The sequence below is a fragment of the Mus caroli genome, chromosome 6, assembly GCF_900094665.2.
Source record: "Mus caroli chromosome 6, CAROLI_EIJ_v1.1, whole genome shotgun sequence".
In the NCBI taxonomy this organism is placed as follows: Eukaryota; Metazoa; Chordata; class Mammalia; order Rodentia; family Muridae; genus Mus; species Mus caroli.
This window is the reverse complement of record NC_034575.1, coordinates 140,194,520-140,206,754: the sequence shown is the minus strand read 5'-3', so window position 1 is coordinate 140,206,754 and position 12,235 is coordinate 140,194,520. Positions and strand designations below refer to the sequence as shown.

Here is a 12,235-nt window from a genome sequence, read left to right as displayed (position 1 = left end):
AAAAAAAAAAAAAAAAAAAAAAAAAAAAAAAAGAAAGTTGTTCAAATTTTGTTTTGTTTTGCTTTTGAGATTGGGTCTTACTCTGTAGCCCTGGCTAGCTTAGAACCAGACAGGCCACTGCTTGTGTTCTGTGATTAAAGATGCATGCTACCATACCCTTTTATACTTAAAAAAAATGTGTGCGGGTGTTTTGTCTGCATGTATCTGTCCAGCACTTGTGTTCCTGGTTCCCTCAAAGGCCAGGAGAGGGTGATGTGTCCCTTGGAACTAGAGTTGCAGATGGGGTGGGCTTCTATGTGGGTACTGGGAATCAGTTTTGGGTCTTCTGAAAGGTCAGTAGTTACATTACATTAATTAATTAGTTTATTATTTTTACACTCCATATTTTATTCCCATCCCCTCCACCTTCCAACTGTTTCACATCCCATACCTCCTCCCCACCCACTCTCTCCACATGGATGTCCCCACCTTCCACTTCATCTGACCTCTAAACTCCCTGGGGCCTCCAGTCTCTTGAGGGTTAGGTGCATCATCTCTGAATGAACATAGACCTGGAAGTCCTCTACTGTATGTGTGTGTTGGGGCCTCATATCAGCTGGTGTATGCTGCCTGTTTGGTGGTCCAGTGTTTGCGAGATCTCAGGGGTCCAGATTAATTGAGACTGCTGGTCCTCCTACAGGGTTGCCCTTCTCCTCAGCTTCTTTCAGCCTTCCCTAATTCAACAACAGGGGTCAGCAGCTTCTGTCCATTGGTTGGGTGCAAATATCTGCATCTGACTCTTTCAGCTGCTTGTTGGGTCTTCTGGAGTACGCCCTATATATTTTCTAATCTGAACATTTCATATAAAGATGAAGAAATAAATACTTACATTCCTGCCTCCTGAATACTTTTTACTGAATTTTCTTACAGTTTAAAAATACAGTTTTTCATCTGTGAATGAAATGAGCCAGATACTGTACTTACCTTCAACTGTATATATAGTTCTTTTATGTGCAATTTTAGCCTCTGATTTTTCAGACATGAGCTTGGAAGTCAGAAACTCTGCTGCACCCGCGTCAAAGAATGTATTCCCAATGGCTTTATCCTTTATGGCCCAAACTACTTCACAGCCTTCAATTTCATACCTAGGAGGAATGGTACAGTTTTCAATTTCATACCTAGGAGGAATGGTACAGTTTTCAATTTCATACCTAGGAGGAATGGTACAGTTTCCTGGAGGAAAGCCAAGGAGAAGCCCTGAACACCTGTTCTGTGCAGCGGAGGTAATGGACACGGACTGCACAGAGGAGTGGAGTTCACTTTAGGGGCAGTAAGCGTTAAACTAGAATGAATACTAAAGCAGGCTTATCCACTTTATTGAATACACCCAGTGATGGCATGGGCTGTGTATCACAATGGCTGTCAGTTTAGTGTTCAGTGAACACCAACACCTCTTCATTGTGCTTCCGCGGTTTGAGGGGTAGGCAGCACTTTATCCGGCTGCAAAGGAAGCAGTAACAATAGCTGGATGGGTACGACCTGACAGAACTGAAAACACTGCTTTATCTCCTGGCTCTTCTAGCTGCTCATGTAAGAAAGCTGGAAGGAGATTTGCAGGCTAACATCTTCATGCAGTTCTAACGAACTATCACCTGCTTTAAATTCTCAGTATTTACTAAAATTGAAATTTCTTTCTTTTTTTTTTTTTTTTTTTTTTTTTTTTTTTTTTTTTGGTTTTTCGAGACAGGGTTTCTCTGTATAGCCCTGGCTGTCCTGGAACTCACTTTGTAGACCAGGCTGGCCTCAAACTAAAAAATCCACCTGCCTCTGCCTCCTAAGTGCTGGGATTAAAGGCATGCACCATCACGCCCGGCTTTTGAAATTTCTTAAGATGAAAATATTTTGTATTAATGTGTTCTCATTTCTTCAAACCACAAATTAAGATGTAAGAATAACACCCTAACCAGTACAACAAACTGGGCTTTGCCAGCTAGATAGGTGATGTAGAAGCAGTGACTAGAAATTGCTAAAGGCACACACATGCAGATCATTGAACCGTGGTCACTTGTAGAACACATCATGAGACCCGCCCAGGTCAAACACATTCTGGACCTGCCATGTTTAGGGAAATATTTCTGCAGGTTGGGATTTCTCTTTGAAAATATGGGTGAAGCATGTATACTTCTCTCAAGATGTGCCTTCTCATCTGCCAATAATCACACAATCTAAGCGGACCCTTCAATGTTGGAGACATACTCACGCTAGCTCCAGAGCAATGCCACCATTCCCGACAATCATTATCCTCCTGGCTTTTGCAAGCTCTTTTTGAAATTCCTGTGTTAGGAAGAAATCATGAGATAGCATTTTGACATCATACAGGCATCATTGATAATATTTGAATCATGGATATTTTACAGGGTTTACAGGGGGACAAGAAAATAAAACGTATTCCCCCTGAGCCAGGGCACCCATACTCAATTACCATTATGGCCTCCCCTTGCACCTGGGGTGTCACTTGTGGTCGTGACAACAGCACTTCTCTAGAGTTCCCTTGTCGTTCTGTCGCATTTTAAGGCCCCAAGAGCCTCAGCAAGAGACACCCAGTTATGACTGAATCTGTTCCTTTTGGCAGGCAGGCCCTAGGTACAGAGGCCCTCACCTCCTGCAGCTGTAGGGACTGAGAAGCAGGGCACATGGATTAGGAGTTGTTGGCTTTAGCAGCTGTAATGAGATGACTGGGAAGCTACTTAACCTCCTAAGCCCTGTGCTGCACACTAAAAGGAACAAAGGCACCACGTCTTCCAGTGTCTGTGGGAACGATGACGACACCATGTACGTGAAGCTTAAAGAGTAGCAGGCAGGAATGGTCTAACATTCACTGGAGAAATGTTACCATTTTAGGACAATTCGTGCCTCTTGCACCACCTTTCCTCATACCACCCCTGTTACCCCTAGCCCCCTTCCCCCTTCCCCCCCCCAAAAAAAAAATCAAGATGAGCTCCGAGTAGCCTGTGGCTGTTTCTGTCACTCTTACAAGTTCAGGTGTTCCTTGCTATAGAATGACATCAGAACACAGATTCCATTGCTCCCCTCTAACCCCTGCCATCAAGTTCATATAAAAACTTACATCATCAACTAAAACTGACTCACAGGTCATAGGTCTTCAGGAAGGCCTACAACAAAGGGGCACAGAGTCGAAAGGCACACAGGATGCACTACTCAGTGTTTATTTACCTTAGAACTGTGGCTCTCAACCTGTGGGTCAGACAACCCTTTCACAGGGATCGCATACCAGGTAGTCTGCATGTCAGATATTTACATTATGATTCATAACTAACAAAATTCCAATTCTGAGGTGGCAGTGAAATAATGTTATGGTTAGGGGTCCCCACGCCATGAGGCACTGTACTAAAGAGTCACAGCATTAGGAAGGCTGAGGAGCACTGCCTTACAGTAACTACACACAAGGAGCACTGAGAAGTTACCCTAGGATGAGGAAATCATCCCTTTTTCACCCTCCTCCCAACTTGTACCACGGATACTGATCCATGTTCTCTGCAATGTTTAAGGAAATATTAACATAACCCCCCTAATGCACACTATCTGTATGCACCCAGTTAGTATTACATGCTGTGATGGTTTCTATATTCTTGGACCAGGGAGTGGCACCATTTGGAGGTGTGGCCTTGTTTGAATAGGTGTGACCTGGTTGGAGTAGGTGTGTCACTGTGGCTGTGGGCTTAAGACTCTCACCCCAGTTGCCTGGAAGTCAGTCTTCTACCAGCAGCCTTTGGATGAAGACATAGAACTCTCAGCTCCTCCTGAACCATGCCTGCCTGGATGCTGCCATGCTCCCACCTTGATGATAATGGACTGAACCTCTGAACCTGTAAGCCAGCCCCAATTAAATGTTTTTTTATAAGACTTTCCTTGGTCATGGTGTCTATTCACAGCAGTAAAACTCTAACTAATACACATGCCTTCCCGTGGTCCATGCAGCTGCCTGTGTAGCAGGGCCTCCTGGGAGTCAGTGAGTTTGTGGACTAGAAGGCTAAGCTGAAGCAGTTACTAGTGTGTGTGCCCTGGTCACGTAAGCCTAACTGTTCATATGAAGCTAGTTGGCTCTGCTAAAGTTTCCTCTAAATTTCCAAGTTATTAAGGCAACAGTAGCCTGAGAAAACTGTGAGCTGCTTTTAAGAGTATGGGTCATATACATGGAAAGCAATCACACCCTTGTTGGGTGTGGAGATGAAACTAGAAAGCTTCCTGGTAACAAGCGGTGATAAAACCCTGACATACTTTACAAACGAAGGCTGCCTTGCTGCATGGACAGAGTGCAGGCTTCCTGGGAGGGCTTGCCTGTTACAGGGCAGAGCAACAAGCCAAGCAAATCCTGCAAAGACCTTGCAAATGTTACTGAGATTGTTTCTTGCTGGGGAATTACTGGGAAAGCTCAGTATGAGTTTTCCTTTGGAAACATGATTGTTACACTGTTAGGTGCACATCTCACATTCCCAATATGGAGTGATGAACATGTGTTGGTACAAAAGATAATGCCAAGCACTGTCTTTGTCCTCGTCAGCAAAGTGAAGTTGGCAGCAGTAAAGCATAGCCATCCTGTGGCCTCTAAATGATGACGGGTCAGAACTGCAAAGCTTTGTGTGACACTGTAGGAGTTAATGGTCAGTGAAGCACTCGATTCGCAAGGAAACTCACTTTCCCTTTCACAGACGCCCCCTGTAGACATTACCTGAGCACTGTCTGTATCACGGATTCCCAGGACACGTGGATTTCCCTCGTAGATTAACTTTGGCTTAGCTCCAGCACACAGACAGACTTTCTTATATACAAACTCACGGCCATCTTCTGTGAAGATGCACTGTAAACCCAGGGCAGGCAAGGAAAGCAGAAAAGTTTTAGAAAAAAGCAAACCAGGAGCTACTAGCGGCTGCTTCTGGGGGGCGTTACATGCTCAGAGCTATTAAAGCTAATTGAGGGGGTGATAAGCACTGGCCATAATTTACGTGGGGAATCAGATGGACACTAGGCTTCCTCCTCTGAAACAAAGAGTTTTGCATTAAGAGACTCTCAGAATTATGGTGACTTCGAATTAAAATGATATTGCCCCCACTTCTTCTGAAGACTGTGTGATTCTAGTTGTATTATACCTTAATAATCTTTATACTTGTAATGGGTTCAAATAATCAGTGCATGTTGCAGTTATGTCTTTTGAAAAATGAAATATTAAATGTATTAAGATATTTTAATTATTAAGTACAAGTAACAATAGCTTTAGTAATATTTACTAGCTTTAATAGTGAGATTTTACGTGTGCACTTTTTAAAAGTTGTGTACATTTAAGAAAATACTTTTGTTCTGTTTTGTTCTGCAGGCTCTCATGCAGCCGACACAGCCGCCAATGTCTAGTGTGTCTGGGGATGGCCTCGAGGTTCTGATTTTCCTGTCTCCCCTCCAAAGTGCCTGCAGCACAGGAGTACACCAGGCCTGATCATGGAGTGTTGTGTTTTAATTCAAGTGGAAAACATGCTGACCTCAAAAACTAGTGCACCATGGCTTTAAAGCTATGTCAACATTAGTGAGTCTAAAATTACATTTTGTGCCTTCATGTGGAATGAAAAACCTGCATCTAGCTAGTACCTTTTAGAAGGCAAACAGCCGAGAAGTACTTGCCACTAGGAGAATATGGACGGCGAATGGGTTCACATCTGGGCCAGATGTATGAGATGGCAAACTCTGGCAATCACAGCATTCACTCCCCACTGAGGCTTTTGTTACCCACATACTTTCCACCAAGAGCAACCCCATAATCCAACAGAGTGTAGCTCACACAGAAACTTCGTCCCAGTCTCCCTTCAGAATTTGGTCTGGCAAACAGAAGGCAAAGTCACTGACCAGAGTTTTAAACTAATTTACATTTAGATGGGTTAAAATGCAAAACATTTTTTTTTTTTTTAAATCAGCTATTGCTAACTTTTTGGAAGTAGCTGTGGAAGTCCAGGCTGGCACAGCAGTGACACATCTATTGTCTCAGGACTGAGAGAGGAGGCAAGAGAATCAGGAGTTCAAGGACAGCCTGAGCTACATGAGAGCAAAGGCAGAATTCCTATAACCTAACAGGTGACATACAAGAGATGGAGATTGGAACCACACATGGGATGCTGTTGGATGTCACTGGGAGACATTCTGATTTGTAAGTGTCCCTGTATGGTATGCCTTTCAGAGCTCACTTCCACTTGTAAAAAATAACTGAGCTATTATCTGGACTCTGTTTCTGTAACAAGGAATACATACTGTGACTTGGAGTTCAAATTTCTTGTCTTTCATGGAACAAGGCACTTTTCCTTTGTTCTTAGTGAACTGTGTTTTACTCATAACTTAAGAGCTGCTCACAGAGACAACTAGAGACACCGTTCCCATCCTTCCTAAAGCTCGCATGCAGACACAGCATCCCTGAGATTCCTTACCCATTCTCCTGTGTGAGGAGGAACATCTTGAGGAGCTGGTAAACTTAGCTCAAACCTGGACCCTTTCCAGTCATTCTGTGCCTGCCAACCCGGCCCTGCTTACCTTGGGCAGCTGCAAGTGGGCTGTGACCTGAGGTTGGCCAAGAGCTACTCGTTTCAGCTCAGTTCATCTCAACGTTAATGTTAGCTGTATCTCACTTATAATGCTGTACTATCCACACCGTTACAATGCCAAATGGCTATCAAATAACCCTGAAGTCACTCAATCTTATGTTCTTAGGCTTGCTCACCAGCCTCCTTTCCACAACCCGCTAATCCCACCGACTCACCATCTGTCTTCCCTATTTCCTTCTGTGGGGGCTACAGTTCTTAGAATGCCCTTTTCTACTTCGAAACTTCTAACTCACCATCTTTAAAAGGCCCAGCTCAAGCTTGTCGCTCCCTCTGTCAAGTCTTACTGGATCTTGGCCACCTGAGCTTTGATGGCAATTTCATGCCTGTACCTTTGTACACTATTATAATGTAGCGTACACTCCCCATGACATGGACAATTCATAGGACCAAGTACCCAGTGTTATTCCCGCTGTATGTCAGTGCCTTGTGTTGGATAATGGGTATTCTACAAACACCACCAGAATCTGAAGCGTGTAACCGGAAGCACAGAGCTCATCCCAGCAGGTAACTTATGTAATAACGGGACTCATGCTAGACTCTAGCCTACAGAGTTTAGGGGCTTAGATAATAGTGGAGACAGAAGTATGCTTAGGAAAAAAGAAGCAAACCTGGGGATTTAACAGTGCAAACTATCATTTAACAAGGAGAAGTCTTACATGGTCTTCACTCTTCAACTGCTTTACTCCAGATTCGATGACCTTAATGTTGGGAAAGCGACTTTCCAGCATGGTGCCTGGCTGTTCTTCAACATCAAATTCTTCCAGCACTTTAGAAACCTTTATGAGATCAAACAGACTTTTCAGTGCACATGTTAAGGAGCCTTGTCTTATACAGTACTGTTTCATACTCTCAAACAAGGCTAGCCCACTGCAGTGCTGCGGTTTGATCTCTTCTATCTCCCAAAGACCCAAAGGCAGGGACATTAGGCTCCTTGTGGAGGAAGACTAAAACTCAGTCCCTTGTCCCTCGCTTCTCAGCCGACGAGCAGTGGGCAGCTTTGTTCTAGCACACACTGGCTGCCATGCTCCACCTTCTTGCAGGAGAGAACACTGAGCCATCTAATCAGGACTGACCAACCCCCTTCCTCCTCTTTCATCCCGTTCCTTGAGGGGATGAAAGACTCTGGCACTTTGCCATGTTGACAGAAAGTGGATTACCACATGCCTTCTACAGTGGAGTGAGAACTGGGCTCTGCCGCCATGTCTTCAACCACAAACAATCCTTCAGCTCCCTACAGATCAAACTCCCTCGCTTGTGTAATGGTGCACAGAACTTTGCAGATCACTGATTGACCTTGGCTGCTCTTCAAACACTGCATGGAAATCTGACTGTACGGCTTTTGCAACATGCCTATTTTCAGGAGCTTTTTACTTTTTTTTTTTGAGTTACCAAGGAACCTAGAGGCCTATATGAATACAGTGAGATTTGTCTTATTAAGAGATAAAAGTTAAAACCTCAGAATTTTCTAGTTCAGTTAAAAGTAACTATCTAATATACATTGAACAATTGAACATGTAGACTTAATGGAAAAAAGCTTCAGACTTCTCAAGACACAACAAATTCAACATCTTCCGCAGAGCCTCTCACCTGTCTGAAGTTTGTAACGGCTTTGATAACAGGAGAGGCTGTGACTAGGAGAATGTCTTCCTCTGGGAAACTGACAGCCAGCTGAGTTTTAAGGAGAAAGGATAGGAGAGAGAACATCAGGCATTACTGAGTAAATGATGCTGTCATGGTGCTATGGCACTGTAAGTAATAAAACTTCAGTGTCTCACGTGTAAAATCGTGTTATTCTGAGTGTTATCCATAGTGGTACAGCACTGGTAATGTTAAACCCTTACAGTGATAAGATGAACAGTATGGTCACGATAAAGGAGACCAAAGACCTGAACACGTAAAACCACTACAGCAGTATCTTTGGCTGACTTATTCCATATACCAGTTTAAAGCTATACAGCCAATTACAAACTGCTTACTTACTTCCATTAATTTTAAAATAGTGTTTTTACTTGCCTTCGCTGAGGATAAAATTAAAGCAAGGCTGCGATATGAAACAGAATCTCAGCATGACTCTTCCCATGGCCCTCACACTCCCTCTCTGACTAGTACATACTCAGGGAAGACAGAGTCATTTGAACCTTAGCTTAACAAAATGCAGAGACTTAACATGCAGCAGTTTCACGATTTCTACCTTTTCCCTACACTCCAGAGGGGAATCGCTTGCTCATCTTGGATTCTGTTCCACTGCCTGTCCCATGTCCCTGTTCATGTCCCATGAACCCTCAACCCCACACCCTTAGGACATATAACAGTCCTGTGACTCAACCTATTTGAATGTCCTATATTTGACCACTCTCTGCCTTTGGTTCCTCTTCATATTCTGTAATCTATCTTGTATATTTCTTGTTGGATCAAGTTCTCAAAACTTAATACTCCTGAGAACTATCTACAGGTTAGCTTCCTGCTTCACACAGCTGTCGACCATTTGTCCTTAACACACACACTGTATCTAATCAGATTTACAAAGCTTTCACCCCTAACTGGAAACCATCTATTTGCAGACTTTCATTAAACACAGCAAGTCGTATCAACCTATGTGGTCTGAACTCTGGCAGTCTTCCTTGCTTCTGTCTCTTATCAGCTTCTCTGCTTGCAATTTAAGTCATGCTTTCTTCCCATGAAGGCTACACTGTGGAGTGTGCTTTCCTTCTCTATCTGGTAATCTTTACACATTCTTTGAGAGAAGTTAATTACCCCGTACCTTAATTCACTCCTACCAGTAACTCCTAAGATTAAGGTAACACAGTGATGACGTGACTTAGAATATGAACTCTTTGATGGATAAACAGGAGATGCACCACTCAAGTTTAACAACTCTAAAAAGCACTTCTTGCTATTTCTGGTGACTTCAGTGGTTGGTGATCGCAACAAAATAGTTCTTTTCTGTAATACGCACATGTAAACACATCTGATTCATTTGTTTATTATGATTAGAATTTCCTCATCTGTAGTCCTTTGCCCCAAACTTCTGCTAGACGTGAAATTTTATCTTTGGAGTTCAAGGTAACGTTGAAATTATTTATTAACGTCGTGGCACCTATCAAGAAACTAAATTTCATGTGTGAAGGAAATTGAAAAATGGGAGAATTTTCTGTCCAAATGCCAAGTCCTCCTGCCCACTGGCACACCATTCCACCCGGAGTCTGGCTCGCTTTTGGATTCCTAGCTAACCAGGCACTGTCTACTCCTCCTGGCCCCAAACGCTCCAGCGGGGCTCCGCGCAGCCTCCCCACCAGCGGCGCCGCCGAGTGGGCGTGGCGAAAAGCCGGAAGAGCGACCCGCGAAGCCGTCCGGCGGCCCCGCAATCTCCCGTAACCAGGACAACAGGGTCCAGAAGGGGCGGAGCACGCGCTCACGAACCTGCTCGGCACACGTGACGCCAGCGATGCCACCTCCTACCACCACGAATGTCCCTGCCGGTCGCGCGGCCTCCATGGTTTCCCCGGGGGCTGGCGGCAGACTGAACACTGGTGAAAGTTCCAGCTATTTTCTACCCGGAAGAGACGCTGCCCACAAGTCACTTCCGGCGCTCGGGCCACTGACACTGGACTACGGGTGCCCGGAAGCTCACACTTAGTCCGTATGAGTATTTCCCACGTGTTTTGCGTTTGAAAATCTGGAGGCAGCCTTTCCAGCTGTTACCACGCCCACATCTTGATTGAAGCTGGTTGAAGCGAGCCTCTTCTTATTCTGTAGGCAAAGAACTCGAATCCTCTGGAATAGTCTCGATTGCTGCCCTTCACATAGCAATGGGATATTTTCATTTGTGAAAACTCGTTCTTTATGACATCTTTATGACAATCAAATACTGTTGAATAGTTGAAGAAGTTAGCCTCTAACTCCCAATTCTGAGCTCAGTAAAAATGTACAGGTGCAAAAACATAGCATTTCTTAATAGTTATAGTTTCCTAGTGTTCATTTGCCTGAGGAATGGCGTTCAGCAATGGCTGAGTTGTTTTCACCTCTTTCCTCTGCAGTATCCTCTCGTACCTTGCTGTTAATCTTTGTGGCCTTGTGGATTGTCTCGCTTGGCGGGTTGATTTTAATATTAAGGCACTTTTTAATCGTCTCCGTCTAACACTGGTATTTATTGATGCCTCTTTAATTCTTTAAACTCTGAGGATAGCCAATCTGTGTAATAGGGACTCTATATCTCATTATCGATATACACTGCTTCATTGTTTTACAGGAGACCATTTGCTCCTCAGCTTTGAATGACACCTTGGGTCCGCTGCTTGCTTTCTTTTCTGAGCACACACAACGTCAGCTTTTTGCAACTCCTTTCCCTCATTAAGCTGCCGCTCCTCATGAATAACTTTAATAACTGTAAAGTGGAGAAAGGAGTTGCCTCTGTGTCGTCCAAAAACATCTTATGAGTTTAAACCTACCCCGCTTTATTTCATCCCAACTACACCAAAGTCATAAGCTCCTTAACACGACCCCAGCTATTATTTCTAGTGACTTCCGTGGTTGGTGATCTCAATAAAATAGTTCTTTTTGTAATACACACATGTAAACACATTGTAGTACACACATGTAAACACATTGTAGTACACACATGTAAACACATTGTAGTACACACATGTAAACACATTGTAGTACACACATGTAAACACATCTGATTCATTTGTTTATCATAGTTAGAACTTCTGCTGGGCATGTTACTCATCAACATAAATAGAAATATTAACTAATATTCAAACTGTATCCACTCACCATTTGCTGTTATACTTGAGAACATAAGAAAAACAATAACAAAAACAGTGAAGGGATGGTCAAGAATAAAAAGAGTAAATAGGCCTTTTGGACTTTAAAGCGAAACAGCAAAAAAGTATTGAGTATTTTAAGTATATGACACATTTAAATGCCACATATATATCATCTATCTATCACCTACCTAGTATCTTAAATATATATATGATCTTCATAGGCACTGCACACACATGACACACAGGCATGCATTCAGGCAAAACACTCATATGCAAAATATAAAAACAGTCATTGTAAAAATAAAAGCATACTTGTAGCCGGGCAGTGGTGGCACACACCTTTAAACCTAGCACTTGGGAGGCAGAGGCAGGCAGATTTCTGAGTTCAAGGCCAGGCTGGTCTACAAAGTGAGTTCCAGGACAGTCAGGGTTACACAGAGAAACCCCGTTTCAAAAAACAAAAAAAAGTATATTGGTATGCTGCTAAAGAAAATCCCTCAATTATCTTATGTGTATGGATGTTTTGCATATATATATTATATATAATCCATCTATCTATCTATCTATCTATCTATCTATCTATCTATCTATCTATCTATCTATCATCTATCTATCTATCTATCTATCTATCTATCTATCTATCTATCTATCTATCTATCTATTAATATTATGTGCATGCAGTACCAGCAGAGGCCAGAAGAGGGCATTTGCTTGCCTGAAATTGGAGATGATTCTGAGCTGCCATGTAGGTGCTGGATGCTCTGGAAGAACATCTAGTGTTCCAAACCTACTGAGCTATCTCTCCTTATCTTCGTCAGTTTTCTTAAG

General features: G+C 43.2%; 2 protein-coding genes across 2 annotated transcripts in view; one reads left to right on the top strand and one right to left on the bottom strand.

The window, feature by feature from the left end:
* The window catches only part of Recql (RecQ like helicase), a 34,177-nt gene extending 28,602 nt beyond the window's left edge, over positions 1–5,575 (top strand). The window contains exon 16 of the mRNA XM_029478614.1: positions 5,372–5,575. Coding sequence (XP_029334474.1) covers positions 5,372–5,406 — 35 coding nt within the window. The 3' untranslated portion in view covers positions 5,407–5,575. The remainder of the gene's footprint in view (positions 1–5,371) is intronic.
* Positions 1–10,209, bottom strand: part of Pyroxd1 (pyridine nucleotide-disulphide oxidoreductase domain 1) — a 16,591-nt gene extending 6,382 nt beyond the window's left edge. Inside the window, exons 1-6 of the mRNA XM_021164545.1 lie at positions 10,059–10,209; positions 8,226–8,306; positions 7,295–7,414; positions 4,730–4,858; positions 2,240–2,313; positions 964–1,124 (exon numbers count right to left, since the gene is read on the bottom strand). Of these exons, the coding sequence (XP_021020204.1) occupies positions 964–1,124; positions 2,240–2,313; positions 4,730–4,858; positions 7,295–7,414; positions 8,226–8,306; positions 10,059–10,133 (640 nt within the window). The 5' untranslated portion in view covers positions 10,134–10,209. The remainder of the gene's footprint in view (positions 1–963; positions 1,125–2,239; positions 2,314–4,729; positions 4,859–7,294; positions 7,415–8,225; positions 8,307–10,058) is intronic.
* Between the last annotated feature and the right edge of the window lie 2,026 nt (positions 10,210–12,235).